Below are 17,915 nucleotides of genomic sequence, written 5' to 3' on the forward strand. Positions count from 1 at the left end.
AGGTACACAACATTACATATAGTGGTTCATATTTTAATCTGTAACATGTTTATTTTTTATGGTTTTCATCACTTGTTCTGAGCAACATTACAATAACCTTCATTTTACTTTTTTAACTTCTATATTTTCAAGACATTTAATTAATTTTCATCAGGCTTTGTGCATCATTTTTAATATTGATATAAAATATTTTTTAAATATTTCATGATTTTCTCTACACCCTGAAAAATGTAGACAGTAACCATAAATGGCAGTCTTCATACACAAAAATATAAAATGTGTTGTTTTTGTTCTTGTAATATTACGACTTATTTTCTCGTAAAGTTATGACTTTATTCTCGTAATATTACGACTTTTTTTTTTCGTTAAGTTATGACTTAATTCTTGTAATATTACAACTTTTTTTCTCGTAAAGAAATTTTTTTTGCGGCTCCAGACAGATTTTTTTTTTTTTTTTGCCTAAAATGTCTCTTTTGATCGTAAAGTTTGCTTTTCCTGCACTATTTAAATCAAAAAAAGGCTTTTATTCTTGAAAGATAAAGAACCGGAAACGCGAATGCCTGCCTCTGAGTGACTTGACGCTGTTGGAGGGAAGAAAAAAAAAAAAAGGAAAAAAAAAAGCGAAGAGAAAATAAAGGCCTATGTGAGGGTTTGAGGGGGTTTCAGGGGATTTTGGACAAAGTTTCCCAACTGTCCCGACCTGAGGAGGCTCCGGGGGGGTTGACGGGACTCCATCTCACCGGTAATTAACGCAGGACTCATTAGTCGGCTGTTAATCAACTGTTCTTTGCAGAGTGTCTGAGAGCACCGTCGTCCAGACCGCCGGAAGTCTGCATGAAGCAGCTGCGTCTCCTGCAGAAGGCGGCGGACGGACGGACGGCGGCCACGCTGCTCTGCTGCTGCTGCTGCTGCTCTGCTGCTGCTCACACGTTTTTTTCTTTTTTTTATTCCACACTTTTTTTTTTTTCTCTTTTTTTCTTTTCTCTCAGCTCTCTGAGATGAGCTGAGCAGAGAGGAGGAATGGAGGCGTTAGAGAGAGAGGCTGTCTGTGTTCTGCAGAGCTAGTTAAGCAGATGGATATATATGTATATATATTTATATATATCTGCAGGCCTCCTTGTAGCTGGAGCAAAAAGAGCCAGCGAACAAAAGGGAGACAATTAATGGAGGCACGTTAGCCAGCTAGCTCCCTCTAGCCTGCTCTGGTCTTCTCTTGTTACCAGCTGACTCTAGTCGTGTTTGTTTACAACCCAGATGTGTCATTAAACAGCTGGTTTTGCTACAATGTAACAAATCTGTGCTGCGTGCTTCGCAAAAAGATACATTTGCACGATTTCACCAATCCGTCAGCTAGCAGAGCAGGAGCCACAGCTAGTGCCCCCCGTCCAACATGGCTCTCACAGCACTGAAACATGGACTTTGCATTACACTAATAACTCCCCTTACATGTTAAGGATAGCTGCAGCTTGTGCAGAATGCTTTAGAGAGTTTCCCCCATCATTTCTTTATTTATAGGCTGTGCAGCTGCAGAAGAGAGAGAGGAGGCTCATGACCTAAAACATGCCTGGAGTTATGCATTGCGAATGTTTTGCATGCAATATATCGTCACCTCAGAGTTTATTTTATTAGTGTATGATGTTATGTTGAAGTTAATATTTCATGGGCCTCCATCAAAATGTTACTAGTTATATTAAATGTAAGTTCAGCTCTACTAACATGTAATTACGTGCTTGCTTTTCTTGGTATATGGCTATGCATGGCGTTCACAATCTTCACATGCATACAGAAAAACCCTCCAAAAACTTCTTTTACTATTGGTCTGTAACAGTGGCAAAGTATGTGGAAATAAAGTGCAAATGCATGCCAAAAATAGAACAATGAAACTATGAAACTTCCTTCTTTGTGCTACAGAAAACATGTTGCCTATGTGTCAGTGGGAGATGATCGGGAAACAGAAGATCAGAGGTTTGATAATGAAAAGATATACAGTAGTCTTTTAAACAGTCAGTGTTGTCTTCAACAAACCATGTGCACTCTTAGAAAGGATGTTCTTTTTCAACACATACTCTACTAGCATCCTGGTTGGGAAGATCACGCCTCTGCGTTACTCTTCCAGGGAATAAATAGAATATTTTGACACAGCATTGGGTTGCACTGCAAAACTCATTCACACTGATAAAGCAACCACTCTAAGATTGTGTAATTTGTTAATAGCAATGCAAACTGTGTAAGAGACTAGTGAGGAAGTGCATGGGCTGTGTTACATTATCAAAAGCCTCAAAGACTGATTATCATTAGTGTTTTCTCAACTCTTGCCTCTTCTGTCCTCCTGTAGATTTGTTTTTATTTTTTATGTCCATCCCCCCCGGGATTGAACATCTTTGCCTGATCCCTTTCACATCCTCTTCTCTGTAAATCTGATCAAATACTGATAAATACAAACCCAAAAGCATTTTCCCTTCAACCAGTCAGTTGTGTAACAGCTATCTTACACTTCTGAACTGGGATCCACTAACAAACAATGGTTGCAATGCCTTGCAAAGTGGCTCATTTAGAAGTCACGTTAACCAGCTGCGACTGAAATGCAGCAACTCACTGATCCTGAAACTTGTTCAGTGCGTCCTGCGATGGAGGAGAGGATACGTGGAAAGGAACCAAACTAAGATGATTGAAACGCGGCCACGCATGGTGTCGTTTCACATGAAAGTAAAAAGAAGCATAATAAGAAGGAGGAAGAGGAGGAGGACAGGTGTATTTCTAAGTGTGTTGCTTTTTAATTACAGAAATAATGGACGATTCCCATTTCAACTCATCATACTTTTGGTCTCCCGTCCCCACTGTACAAGGACAGGTAGAGACAACCTCATTGTTGGAATTGTCTTGAAATACACATGCTGTCAAAAGATACCCGGAAGAGATTATCACATTGACTGTTTATGGAAATACTCTAACATAACACCAGACGATGATTTAAACGCTGCTCGCTAAGTCGGTGAAGTGGGCTTCACCTCACATGAAAGTTATTTGAATATGAGTTCTTGACATGTGGAGGGTTCACTTGATCACTCCTGTCCCTCTCCTCTCTCATCTCTTCAACACCTCTTTATTCCTTTTTTCGTTTACTCTTCTCATCTCACATTGCCTTCGTTCTCTCTCCTCCCCTGTTGCTTTCTTCTCCTCCGCTGTCTTCTCCCTACATGGATCATTATCAACCTCCACCCTTCACTCTCCCCATCCTGCTGTCTAACTTCAACCTCTTTCACTACCAACGTCTTCCCTCATCCCCCTTTCTCTTCTCACGTTCTTTGTCCCTTCATCACACTCGTTTTCCACGTTACCTTTATTGCCTCACCCATCCTCCTCACCTCCGTCTCCATCTGTTTTTTCTCCATGTAAACTTAACCCATCCTTGACTCCTCTTCTCCACCTCCACCCTTGTGTCTTCCTTTCCATCCTGTCCTGTCCTTTCCTCCTCCTCTGTCTTTTCCCATGTCCTTTTCATCTTCTTCCAATCTGCCCGGACTTCCTTCTTCATCACACACATGGCTCACCTCTCTTCGCACCTCACCTGCCTTCCTCCCTCATCTCTCATGGCCTCCGTCCTCATGCATTTCATCCTTCATCTTCCTCCCCTGTTCTCCCTTCCTCTGGTCCTACATCTCCCGATGTTTTACCCTCACCCATCTCGCACTCCTTTCCTCTTTATTACTTCACCCTTCCCCATTTCCTTCCTCTTACCCCCAACCCGCCCCTCTACTCATCCCCATCTAGATCGAGAACGCCATGTTCCTGAACAAGGCAAAGGAGCAGCTGGGTCCAGAGAAGGCCAATGCTCCCTCCTTCTCTCACGCCTCTGCGTCTTCCACCTCCTCCCCCCACTACCACACGGCCGTGCTCGCCATCCCCGGCTCAGTGGACGGAGGGCCCGGGGTTCGGTTGGTCCCCAAACAGGAAGGAGGTGGGGGTACAGCAGGAGGAGGTGGCGGCGGCGGCATGAGTGTGCTCGGGGGACACCTGCACCAGTCGCACACCACCCAGAACATCACCGTCGTGCCTGTTCCCTCTACAGGTATCATGACTGCGGGTGAGGCTTTGACCCTTATATAAAGTATTTGAGTGTTTTCCAGTATTGGCAGTATCTCTAATGGATGTGATTTGGACAGTGCACCTATTGTCAGTCAGGAATGGTAGCCTAATGTAAAATGTTTGTTTTGACCAACAGCCAGATCACAGTTTCTCTTTTCCTCTTAGCGGGGTTAGTGATCACCACCCCTCAAGGCACACTGGTCCCCACGGCCTCCACGCAGTCATTTGTAGCTGGACACCCCACTGCCACCACCATGATAGTATCCGCAGTGCACCCCTCACTTACAGGTACAACATGGCCGCAGTTCAACGCCACTTCAGTCGTTGACACGTGTTAAATCAAACTGCAGTTTGTTGAAAAAAAGCTAAAAGTATCGTCAAAGTTTATGCTGATCATTTTTAATTTGGAAAAGGCAATATCTCAGATTGTATAAAAGCTTTTCCCATTTTTTTTTAAATACATGTCTATATTCATATGCACAGAAAGAAGCTTTTAAAAGCTGCAGTACTTGTTGGCTGTAACTTAGAGCTCAAAAAACTTTCTATCCTCCATCTTCACTTACAGGATTATATATCTACACATCATTCAACACATCTACACACATACATATCTATATTCACCCGCATACCATCATGCATACAGCCTTCATACCTATATTTACTTCAACTTCAATCTGTCAGAGATTTTCGTGTTTAACTTTCTTTCATATGCTCATCCCACACTCCATCAAAACACAGCTGTATACATTAGAGCCAGAGGAGCTCTCACGAAGAGGAAAGGAGCATGACACATTAGTGGAGTCATAAAAAGTCTGCTCACATTGGGGTTATATATTTGATCCATTTATTCCAAAGTTGATAGAATTTTGCCTCAAAGAATACGTCAACTTTTCCACTTTTTAAATATTTTCCAAAATGATTCCATACCAATCTCCAGCGTACAGTAGGTGGTTCTGGATTCAGCCTCTTTCTAGTGATTGCTTTTTTTACTTTGCTGCCTGCCGAATCATTTTTAACAACGTATTTATTTGAGGAACATATTAGCTTTTTCCGCAATGTCTTGCATTCAAGGGCACTATGACACAAACTGATAGAAGAGAATTTGATATTAGTTTGATGTAATAAGAACCTTTTTTTCTCAGTATTTTGAGTTTTTCAAACATTTCATCTCCTGAGATGAAATCAAAGTGAATTAAAGCTACAGTTGGTCACTTTGATAAAGACATATAACTTTTTGTCATGTTTGCTAAAACTGTCACTACATCCTGACAGTAGAACATAAAACAGATAATCTGTGAAAAGCATTTACAATATTCCGCCGTGCCCCCCCAAAAAAAACAACCAATCAGAGCCGAGGAATCTCCAACGCAGCTGTCAACCACTGCTCGCAAACGCCGATCAAATTGTTCAACTACGCAGTGCTGATCAAATATGAATCAAGATTCTGTTGCTGTAATGTCTATTTCTCTCCTCAAATGTTTTTAGAAACATCTTGTAGTGTACTGTTTAGCCGTAAAATTAGAAAGTTTGCTCCTGTCGGTGGGCTGTGCTTCGTTTTCAACTTGGTCACAAACTTTCTCATTTTACAGCTAAACAGTACACTACAAGATGTTTCTGACAACATTTGAGGCCAGAAATAGGCATTACACTGACAGAATCTTGATTCATATTTGACAGTTTGAGTCTCTAACGAAGGACTCCTCGGCTTTGATGGTTGTTTTCCTTCGGGCGCGTTAGAATCTTGCAAATGCCATTAGGAGCACTAGGAGGAGGCAAAGGAATCACATTTTTTTTTCACAGATTATCCGTCTCATGCACTGCTTTCCGGAGGATATAGTGATAGTTTGAGCAAATATGACAAAAAGTTATTTTTATTGAAGCTACCAACTGTAGCTTTAAGGCCAGACACACAAATCTCGTCTCATTTGAACAGAAGAAATTCCTGTTTTTGACCCACCATTTAGTTATTCCTGCCTTTTTTTGTGTTGTGACATCCATACACATGCACACACTTGTGTATGTCCATTCTCTTTTGTAAGATTAGGTGTTGCTGCTGACCAAAGAAGCACCCCCCTACCTAATCCCTACATAACAACTCATGTATGTGATGTGTGGCACCGACTGCGTCAGATTTGACCATTTAATAGATGCTGTCCTCACACAACACTTACCAACTCTCCCTTCCTTCCGCCTCCTTTCCCTTCCTTTCTCTTTACTTTTCTCTTGTTTCCAGACAAGAAGGAGGACATTTCTGGCCCTCCTGCAGTTGTCATGCCGATGCCATCAAAGCGAGGCAGGAAAAGCAAACAGATGATGGGCAGAGTGGCTGGAGTGGGTGGAGTCCTCCCTCCAGGAAGTGATGCATTAATACTGGCACACCTCGCCGCGGGTGGACAGGTGAGGGTCTCTTGTATTCTTTGCTTATAGTCTTTAGTTGTTACTGGTTTCTACACAGCATGGATTGTCAGTGTTTTTGTCATTCATCATAACTAATGTGTTGTTATTGTTTTAGCACCACAGTGCTGACCCATATGACCTGTCAAATGATGAGGATGATCACACCAACAAAGATGGCCCCAAATCCTACAGGTAGTGGAAACACATTTAGATCAGAGATTTTGATCGTGGCATCACAGATTTGTATTGAACATTTAGAGCAGGTCATCTGTTGAAACAGACACTACAGACTCTACTCGTAAGCCTACATTAAATCCCCATAAAGGTTGTCTTCTCTCTCTCTCTTACTCCTCTCTTGCAAAGGTGTCGGATGTGTGCAGTGACATTCTTCAGCAAGTCAGACATGCAGATCCACGCCAAGTCCCACACGGAGGCCAAGCCCCACAAGTGTCCCCACTGCTCCAAGTCGTTTGCCAACTCCAGCTACCTGTCCCAGCACATCCGCATCCACAGCGGGGCCAAGCCCTACACCTGCACCTACTGCCAGAAAACATTCAGGCAGCTCAGTCACCTACAGCAGCACACACGGTACTGGACTGAGTGGTTTGTGTGTGTGTGTGTGTGTGTGTGTTTGCCTGCTTGTGCATGTGCTTTCTGTTGTTAAAGCGTGTGTGTGTGGGTCTGCGTGTGAAGACTGATGAGGGGAGGACGGGGTGGTGAGGTGGGGGATGTGTCAGGGTCTTTTGGGAGAGTTGACAGTTCATAAAGCTCTTTTTGCTAAACATCTAAACATCATCTGAAAGTGCAACACTTGTACATCAAACTTAAATTAAATTATGGTTCTAAGCTTGTTACATTAATGTATTTATCAATAATGATTGGTTCCTTTCTGTTAACTGATTCAGGACAGCAAGCCAATTTAACAGTTGCTCTGATCACTTACAAGCTAAAATCGTCACAGAATACACAAGAGCCTGGTAGGGGAGGTCAACTCACAGTTCCAGTTACCACCAAAATATACCTTCTAGGGCTGTCAATTGATACAAATATTTAATCGCAATTAATCGCATGATTTTCCATAGTTAATGCAAATTAATCGCAAATTTATCACACATTTTTTATCTATTCAAAATGTACCTTAAAGAGAGATTTGTTAAGTATTTAATACTCTTATCAACATGGGAGTGGACAAATATGCTGCTTTATGCAAATGTATGTATATATTTATTATTGTAAATCAATTAACAACACAGAACAATGACAGATATTGTCCAGAAACCCTCACAGGTACTGCATTTACCATAAAACAATATGCTCCAATCATAACATGGCAAACTGCAGCCCAACAGGCAACAACAGCTGTCAGTGTGTCAGTGTGCTGACTTGACTATGACTTGCCCCAAACTGCATGTGATTATCATAAAGTGGGCATGTCTTGCGCAATTTAGCGCAAGTGTCCTTTGCGACAAGCGACATGGTTGGTACCGATGGATTCATTAGGTTTTTCTAGTTTCATATGATGCCAGTGTCTTCACTCTAGCTTTAAAACTGAAAAATTTCAAGTTGCGTTAAAGAAATTAGTGGCGTTACAACAAATTTGCGTTACTGACGCGTTAACTTTGACGGCCCTAATACCTTCATTTAGCAGGTGGTTGGTGCTGGTGATGCTATCCCAAGTCTGGCTTGGTACTGCATGCATGCATGTTGCCTTATCTTAGTTATTTTTCCCTAGATCCACCTCTGCTTTCACACAACTCCTTCAAACATCCCCCTCTTTTGTTTGAGGCACCTTCTGGAGACCTTTCACAGTCATTGGAGCCAGTTGCAATGTTAAAACATCCCCATTAAAAAAAGCAGTTCTTCTATCTCCCGTTCATGCCGTCATGATAAATGTTTTGATTTCACATTCGACCTTTGTCATTCACCTACTTCATGTTATCATTTCCCTCATTGCCATGCACGGGGGTTTCTTTGTGGCTTTCAGGCCACTCATTTTAAGCAGGGAGATGCGCTCCACTGGCCTGCCACTCGTCTTGAATTTACATTTCATTTGGCTGCAGCAGAGCCAGACATTCACAGACACACTCCACTCAATGCAGGGCACACCAGTGGAGAGAGGGAGAGGGAGAGGGAGAGAAAGAGAGAGAGAAAGAGAAAAGCGTGACTGTGCTTGCTGTATGTTTTTGTTCTGTGTTTTCACAACTCAGACGCAGCACAAAGAGCACACTTTGAAACTTAATGATCGACGCAATTGATCGCAGATCCTGTTAACTTTAACGCATGATTTGGTCTTCAGTTCATCGTGAAGTTTGGTCATGCTGTAGCTTACAAACCTCTCGCTGATTCTCTCTCTGTTTCTCTCTCTCCACCTCCTCACCCCTCCAATCCCGGTTTCCCGTGTTAGAAACCACACGGAATCCAAGCCCCACAAGTGTCCCCACTGCTCCAAGTCGTTTGCCAACTCCAGCTACCTGTCCCAGCACATCCGCATCCACACCGGGGCCAAGCCCTACGCCTGCTCCTACTGCCAGAAAACATTCAGGCAGCTCAGTCACCTACAGCAGCACACACGGTACTGGTCCGGGCCGGGCTGGGTGGGGTTGGATGGCCGGTTGTGTTTTTATGTGTGCATGAATGGGAGCAGGTGTGCAGAGAGTTGTGGCATCGTGGTTGTTTGCAACTTTAGTTTTTGTGTTTGTAACATGCTGTGTGGTCAGGGAGGTTTGTCACAATATGTTTTTTTTTTAATAAATCAAATCAGAGTTGCCAAATGAAGACATTAAGAGTGGCCTTAGAATTGATCGAAAACAGGTCACCCATCAGCCGCGGCCAAGCCCTGGCTAATGGTAATCTCCTGCCTTGGTTGGCTTAATACTGTACAGTGCTTATTGATGCCACCTTTGCCAGTCTAAAGCCATGTTTTACAGCTTCTTGCCTAATCATTAGGGCTGTCAATCCATTCAAATGTTGAATCGAGATTAATCGCCTGATTGTCCATAATTAATTGTGATTAATCGCACATTTTTATTAGTTCAAAATGTACCTTAAAGGGAGATTTGTCAAGTATTTAATACTCTTTTCAACATGAGAGTGGACAAATATGCTGCTTTAGTTTCATATAATGCCAGTACAACCCAAAAAAATGCAAGTTGTGCTAAAGAAGTGCCGTTAAAAGGAATTTGTGTTAACGCGTTAATATTAAAATACTCTGTTAACTTTCATTTGTGAATGATGGTAAGTGATAGACGTCTAAGGAGGAATGAGCAGACTGCATCTGAATTGGCATAACACCGCTGTATGTTCAATATGTTGCTTAGGATAAGAGAAAACATACTAAATACTCGCAATATTGCTCATCACTCTCATTTTCATTTTCATTTTCAAGTGCAGCAATAAAGTATAATTAATATTGTAATGAACTCATGGTGTGCCTTTTCAGGATTCACACCGGCGACCGACCGTACAAGTGTAACCATCCTGGCTGTGAAAAAGCTTTCACTCAGTTGTCCAACCTACAGGTAAATGAATTCACAGGTTTAATCTTTGCTACTGACCTGATGACATTCTCCATAGTAAGACTTTGATTTGCCGACATGATCTTTCTCTTTATTGGCAAAAACATGAATGTACTGAACTTACATGAACTTTATATTTAGGTCCGATGAAAGCTAAGGAAAGAAATCAGTCTTAAAGTAGTTTAAATGTTCTTTTTGGCCCATCGACTGAAGAATAAAAGTCTGAAAGAATATAAAATCAAATGGCTCTTTAAGACACGTTTGAGGTGCTCTGGACATCAGATTTTGAAGCACTGTGTATTTGGAGAACGTGACTTATTGATTGTGCTAATGTCTGTTCATTCCTCTCCCCACAGTCTCACCGTCGGCAGCACAACAAAGACAAGCCGTACAAGTGCCACAACTGTAACCGTGGTTACACGGATGCTGCCAGCCTGGAGGTGCACCTGTCCACACACACCGTCAAACATGCCAAGCTGTTCTCCTGTGGCCTCTGTAACCGATCCTATACCTCGGTACGCTCTCACACACGTCAATCCCACATCAGACGTAGTTTCACACAATGCACAGACTCTGGTCTGACTATGACAAAGAAGAAGAAGGAGACAGTGGCTGTATTCCAAACCGCCTACTACATACTACTGACGAACGCAGTATACAGTACAGACTGCGTTCCTCAGTAGAATGCAGTATGAGACAGTTAAAGCGATTTATTTTGCAGTGTGCTAGGCCAGACTTCAGCCTTTAAACCAGCTCTTAAAGCAAAAACAAAAAAACAAACTTGTAGCACTATTGTAATATTATTGAAAAAAAGGACGTTTTTTGTTTATGACTAATGTTTTTTTTACTTTATAAGATACTGACTGGTTTAGCTCCACCACCCCTTAAAATATTTATAATGGTGAAGTAAGACCAACAGGATCATCAATCAGGGGAGACGGGAAATATAAAATAACATTTACTAACTTGCTTTTTCAGTTACAGCAACAAAACAGTGGACTGATCTCCCTCCAGATATTAGAGTAATATTAATAAGGGTCATGTTGTCTCAGCAGGTATCTCTCTGCCCCGTCAGAGGCAGCCACTTCCCTCGCCACTTCCCTCGCCACTCTGATACTCTGCGGAGCTTTTCAACTCCACAAAAGCAGATTTTCACAGATTCACGTTAATTTTCATAATGGACATTTGCGTTTTGATATTTAAACAAACTATCCTTCAACAAGGACATAAAAGCCCCTCGTCTACAGACCGGTCTCTAGAGAGCTCCAGCCAGCTCACAGCAGTCTGAGAGAGTAACCGCTCAGCTGGCGAGGTAGAGACCCCGGCAGGCGCTAGCTAGCTGTCACAGCAGTTTGTGGAGCTTCTAAACTCCGAAAACGTTTGAGCAAATGTTCGATTTGCCATCTAATATCGTAAAACTGTCAATAATCCAAATCTACACAGTTGATTTTTCGGCTCAGAACTTTTCAGAAGTGAATTTAGTGATGAAATAGCTACGAGAAATGTAAAAACCAAGCTGCTGTTGTTGTAACCTTAGCCTGTAGCAGTCCAACGCTTTGCATTGTGGGATACAGTAGGCGAGGTAGACTGGTCCGATGCATACTGGAGAGTTTTTCTTTATCAGTACGACATGCGGGTTTTCCTGGCATAATGTAGATTTAGCTTTTGTTTGCATACTACATACTACATTTTGGCTAAATCAGTACGCACTACTAGTACAGTATGCGGTTTTGGATATACAGCCAGTATGTAGTTCTGTTTATAGTAGTTCTGCCATCATATCTTCTTGTCTCTCTCCCCAACTCTAGGAGACATATCTAATGAAACACATGAGGAAGCACAACCCCGACCCGCTGACAGTGGCAGCAACAGTAGCTGCTCAGCAGGCCCAGGGCCTCATGCCAGGCGGAGGCAGGGGCCGAGGCCGCGGGCGAGGGAGAGGCGCTGGTGGAGGAGGCGCGAACAGAGCGGGCCAGCTCCAAAACCAGAACAACCCTAACAACAACACCCAGAACCCTAACCCCGGACCACCAGGCGTCTACCAGCCAAACCAGCAGCCCAATGAAGCTGTGGTTCAGTGTCCGTTTGACCTGCACCAGTACAAGACAGTGTCAGCCAGCGAGATCCAGTACAAACCAGTCACTGTGGCGGACCTGCCAGTGGTCCACAAAGACCTCTGCCTCACCGTCTCCACCTCGGCCATACAGGTGGAGCACATGAACTCATAGGCTGCGTCTTCCCACTCTGTTCGAGGACTTAACTCTTTGTTTCTGCAGTGTAAAAAGGTCCATATAAACAAGTCATTTAACTGTAGTCAGTATTACAGTCTTCTTAAGCAAGAACAAATGGCTCATAGGGTGGAACATTTTAACCATTCGTAAGGTAGTGGACGAAGGTACAAGTCAAATTTATTTCACCAGATGCCAGTTTTTTTCCTTCATTTTAAGAAGCTATAATGCCGACTACAGCGTTAAATTACTTGTTAGAACACAGATATTTTACAAAGTGCTTCTCGATTCCTGAGCCCACTTGTGTCAAGTATCTCTCAGTAGAAATTCTGGTCTTGGACATTGATATAAATAGATTATTCTTCAGTCTGGAGCCACAATCCTCCAGTTTAACCAAAACCTAATCTGAGATCTCTTTTGGCTTTTATATCATTATGAATGAGTTGGTGATTATTTCCAGATCTGGATTTCTTAAAAGCATGTTTAGTCTAATTTCACCTTTTTTTTCAACTGAGTCAAAGGACCAGTTATCAATTTACCTGCTTTGTAAAACACACTTAATACACTGATCCAAAACCAGCAGTCCACATCTGAGAATCTTGATAAAAGAGGCTCACTGGTGCCCCCTTCTCTTTTTTATTGCATTGTTTGCAATAGGCACCATTGGAGGATGAAGATGTAAAATATCTGTAAAATAGAAAATACACCACTCTCTGCACTTCCATTTATGGTCCAGAGAATGGTGTAATTTTTTAACACATTCAGATCACATTAATCTGAACATTCTCCATCATTTAGTTCAAGCCAAAACAAGGGAGAGAAACAAGACGAAGAACCAGCGATGAAAGACCGAAGGGAAAGACTAAGTAAACAAGCCTGGATGGCTTCTGAGTGACACCTCTGACGACAGGTTGGGATCAGAAAGGCTGAACTGGAGCCTGAGAAAAGACCACAAAAGAAGAATGAATGAGCTGTATTATTGGATTAGGTTAAAAAACCTGCGGCTGAATCTCAAAAATGTTCACAAACCATGATGTCCTTATTTACGCTCACGGTTCCTCAGACAGCGAGGAGTTGAGGAGCCATTTTATTTGTCGGAGCCCAAAGTATTGAACAAAAGAGACGGAGCGGTTCAAGAATGCACTTATAGTGAGCAATCTGCAGCAGAGGGAGATGGAAACATGAGAGAGAGAAAAGGGGGTTTGGTGGGGTGGGAGGGGTCATAACGAAAGCACTTGATGAAGCTTGTACTTCATGTCTATGTTCGTCATTATTGTACTTTTGTTTTATATATATCATATGTATGTATTTTTCTACCAACAGAAGAACGTGTGAACAAACTCGGAGAGAAAGCAAAGTGATGCATGAATGTGAAGGGAACAGAGAGAAAAGTCCTAACAAAGCGTTTTTGTCCCATTTTTTTGTTTGTTTTCATATTCCAAGAAAGACAGTTTACTCTTCTCCAATAGTAGTAAAGACAACCCGACTCATCATACTCAGTTGTTGGGGTAATAATGATTGTTTGATGAAAATGGCTGACAGGTACTGTTATCAATCTTTTTTTAAAGAACTTTTCATACATATTATTACTACTTTCATTATAACTATTGCAAATGTTATCCACATAATTATCAATCTGAGGCATTATTGTATTGCAGTATGCTGTACATAAAATAGATAGAAAATACTTTTTTCATTTGTAAAAGGGAAGTATGTCCTGTGTAAAGCATATATGGAAACTAAAGGAACTCAGATTAACAAGTACCAAATCATTGGCTGTGTCCCAGGTCACCTTAAGTGCTGATGCTCAGCAAAAGTCTGCAAAAGAATGATCTGAGAAGTTTGGGGATTGCCCAAAAAGTTGGTTAAACTATGCGGAAATATTTGTTCTCTTTCTGTAATGTATGACTACACAACATTTCCCTGCAGTTTGAACCACGCTCGCCCATTGCACATGTTGATATTCATTCTAATTATGATGTAACCTGAAATGATTTCACCTAGTTAACTGTACGTTAAATTAGCAGGAATCATTAACAGTGACTGTTATTAGGCTTATTAGACGAGTTGGTTGTGGCACTGCAACCGGAAAACCAATTTTTAACATTGATCACCCATGAAAAGTCCTTCATTAACACTTTAACAAATGATCTGAGATGATCTTAACTATTAAATAATATAAAACAAGGCTTGTTGACCTGGGACACTGCTGCCATGTTTTTGTGCACAAGCTATCTCTACCCAATCAAAATGTTCGAGCAGCCTGTAAGTGGCTGCTTGTCCTCATGTATACTCCTCCTTGTATTTCATTGTCTTTTTATGAAAAATAACAGATTCTCAATATTCCTGTTAACGTTATTACTGATGCTCCTGATAATAGTACAGTTATTAACTGCCCTCTTTATGCTACACTCTTGCATACTGTATGCACAGTTACACCTCTTGCTCATCTGAACAGACTGTTTCTTCCCTTAAGGAGAATAAAGTTCGAAAACCGTTTATGATGGAAAAAAACAACGTAATTGTCTGATTTATTGTATTAAAATCCAGACTGTGTCGAACTGATAAGAATGTATGATTACATCTGACTGATTTGATCAAACCTGAGGCCCAAGTCGGGTCTGGTTGTTGTTGAGTTATAATTGTAAAATCCCCATTAGAACTGACACACAAGGTGAGACAGGTGTACAGATTTTTCTGCACAGGTTACAGCCTTGTGATTTGGTTAATTGCAACAGCCAGTGGGTCAGTGGAGTATGTTGGAAAGCAAGGGATCCACGCGCTGACAAGAGAAGAGTGTCCAAGATAATAGCTGCCACAATTACAATTAGTGTTTGGTAATTGTGCTAATTAATAGCCTACCAAACATGGTGCACCGCCAGGTTTGTCAGGGAAGAAGTGATGCGGTACATGTGTCTCAGTTTAGCAGAAACTTTGTGGTGAAAAACATTGAACAGGTTTGTGGAATTGCTTATTATCAACACAGTATTGTAGATAATCTGCTGTGACATTACACTCAAACAGCTGGACATCATCAACCATCCAAGCAACTAAAACACAACGCCTCCAGACAGAGGTTAGAATGTGCAAAAGATGCAGTGATGACAGTTTGTGTCATTTCAGGGCATTCTAAGCCAAAATGTGTCACATTTGTTATGTGGTTGATGTAAAGAAAATGAACTACAACATGCAGGCTATGTAAAACAAAATAAAATAAAATAAATATATAACATTATTACATCAAAAGTTGAAAAAATAAAAAGCCAGGACAATTAATAAAATGATTAAATATTAGAAATTAAAAATGACGATTAGTCAGTCTATCAAATTTCATTTGTGACGTAGCTACAGTGTAGCATAAAATGTGATACATTTGATCACAATAATCAACACAGTATTGTAGATCATCTGCTGTGACATTACACTCAAACAGCTGGACATCATTAACCATCCAAAAAGTCTCCAGAGGTTAGAATGTGCAAAAGATGCATTGATGACAGTTTGTGTCATTTCAGGGCATTCTAAGCCAAAATGTGTCACATTTGTTATGTAAAACAAAATAAAATAAAAAATATAAGCACATCATAACATGAAAAGTTGAAAAAAATAAAAGCCAGGACAATAAATAAAATGATTAAATATTAGACATTAAAAATGAATAACTAGTGAATCAAATGTCATTAGTGACGTAGCTACAATGTAGCATAACATGTGATACATTAATGTATCACGTATATCCCGCCCAACCGGGACACTCCGTACGACGTAACAAGCACACATAAAGAGAAGGGGGCGGGGCTTACGCTGGCTCAACCAATCACGAAGCAGCACCAACCAAAACAGCTCGATTCAAATTCAAACGGCCAGGAGGCGCTGAAGCAGACACATCACTCTGAGTTACTCCTCTACAGCTCAGGTAAATGGTCTAATAACTTCACCTTATACTTATTTATTTATTCGTTCATATCGTTTTAAGATTAGCTAACGTTCAAACAGCTAAGTTATCTAACTATCTAAGTGTTAGTCGATGTTAACTGTTAGTTACAGGTCTAACGGGTAATCCAGTCGAAGCTGATTTAGTATTTAGCATTAACAGCTAACGTTAGCTAGTATTAGTCCTCAGGACAGACAGAGTGGACCATGTAACGCTGCAGTCCAGTTAACGTTACAACATACATGCTGCAGTCCAGTTAACGTTACAACATACATGTTGCAGTCCAGTTAACGTTACAACATACATGCTGCAGTCCGGTTAACGTTACAACATACATGTTGCAGTCCAGTTAACGTTACAACATACATGCTGCAGTCCAGTTAACGTTACAACATACATGTTGCAGTCTAGTTAACGTTACAACATACATGTTGCAGTCCGGTTAACGTTACAACATACATGTTGCAGTCTAGTTAACGTTACAACATACATGTTGCAGTCCAGTTAACGTTACAACATACATGTTGCAGTCCAGTTAACGTTACAACATACATGCTGCAGTCCAGTTAACGTTACAACATACATGTTGCAGTCCAGTTAACGTTACAACATACATGCTGCAGTCCAGTTAACGTTACAACATACATGTTGCAGTCCGGTTAACGTTACAACATACATGTTGCAGTCCAGTTAACGTTACAACATACATGTTGCAGTCTAGTTAACGTTACAACATACATGTTGCAGTCCAGTTAACGTTACAACATACATGCTGCAGTCCAGTTAACGTTACAACATACATGTTGCAGTCCAGTTAACGTTACAACATACATGTTGCAGTCCAGTTAACGTTACAACATACATGTTGCAGTCCAGTTAACGTTACAACATACATGTTGCAGTCTAGTTAACGTTACAACATACATGTTGCAGTCTAGTTAACGTTACAACATACATGTTGCAGTCCAGTTAACGTTACAACATACATGCTGCAGTCCGGTTAACGTTACAACATACATGTTGCAGTCCAGTTAACGTTACAACATACATGCTGCAGTCCGGTTAACGTTACAACATACATGTTGCAGTCTAGTTAACGTTACAACATACATGTTGCAGTCTAGTTAACGTTACAACATACATGTTGCAGTCCAGTTAACGTTACAACATACATGCTGCAGTCCAGTTAACGTTACAACATACATGTTGCAGTCCAGTTAACGTTACAACATACATGTTGCAGTCCAGTTAACGTTACAACATACATGTTGCAGTCCAGTTAACGTTACAACATACATGTTGCAGTCTAGTTAACGTTACAACATACATGTTGCAGTCCAGTTAACGTTACAACATACATGTTGCAGTCTAGTTAACGTTACACCATACATGTTGCAGTCCAGTTAACGTTACAACATACATGTTGCAGTCCAGTTAACGTTACAACATACATGTTGCAGTCCAGTTAACGTTACAACATACATGTTGCAGTCTAGTTAACGTTACACCATACATGTTGCAGTCCAGTTAACGTTACAACATACATGTTGCAGTCTAGTTAACGTTACAACATACATGTTGCAGTCCAGTTAACGTTACAACATACATGTTGCAGTCTAGTTAACGTTACACCATACATGTTGCAGTCTAGTTAACGTTACAACATACATGTTGCAGTCTAGTTAACGTTACAACATACATGTTGCAGTCCAGTTAACGTTACAACATACATGCTGCAGTCCGGTTAACGTTACA

The 17,915-nt window shown here is 41.1% G+C and overlaps 1 protein-coding gene across 7 annotated transcripts; it reads left to right on the forward strand.

The window, feature by feature from the left end:
• The first annotated feature begins 573 nt into the window (after positions 1-573).
• On the forward strand, positions 574-14,782 carry znf384a (zinc finger protein 384 a). Of its 7 annotated transcripts, XM_074613415.1 has the most exons (12): positions 574-742; positions 1,912-1,965; positions 2,784-2,851; positions 3,772-4,084; positions 4,252-4,374; positions 6,320-6,483; positions 6,599-6,675; positions 6,847-7,071; positions 8,888-9,055; positions 9,923-10,001; positions 10,355-10,513; positions 11,807-14,782. In XM_074613415.1, the coding sequence occupies exons 2-12, from the start codon at positions 1,917-1,919 to the stop codon at positions 12,224-12,226; spliced, it is 1,845 nt and encodes a 614-aa protein (XP_074469516.1). In that variant the 5' UTR covers positions 574-742; positions 1,912-1,916; the 3' UTR covers positions 12,227-14,782. The 7 variants fall into 7 exon arrangements, with proteins under 7 accessions (XP_074469516.1, XP_074469522.1, XP_074469518.1 ...); XM_074613417.1 differs by lacking the exon at positions 1,912-1,965 and having other exon boundaries at positions 586-742; XM_074613420.1 differs by lacking the exon at positions 8,888-9,055 and having other exon boundaries at positions 597-742.
• Positions 14,783-17,915: the final 3,133 nt, after the last annotated feature.

This window comes from Sebastes fasciatus, chromosome 17 (genome assembly GCF_043250625.1).
Source record: "Sebastes fasciatus isolate fSebFas1 chromosome 17, fSebFas1.pri, whole genome shotgun sequence".
NCBI lineage: Eukaryota > Metazoa > Chordata > Actinopteri > Perciformes > Sebastidae > Sebastes > Sebastes fasciatus.

Bases quoted from the DNA above. Each gene is read 5' to 3' on its own strand.
- znf384a (XM_074613414.1), top strand. From the start codon at position 1,886: ATGAAACTTCCTTCTTTGTGCTACAGAAAACATGTTGCCTATGTGTCA. The intron at 1,966-2,783 runs GTTTGATAATGA...TTTTAATTACAG, and splicing joins CGGGAAACAGAAGATCAGAG to AAATAATGGACGATTCCCAT. The intron at 4,375-6,319 runs GTACAACATGGC...TCTTGTTTCCAG, and splicing joins AGTGCACCCCTCACTTACAG to ACAAGAAGGAGGACATTTCT.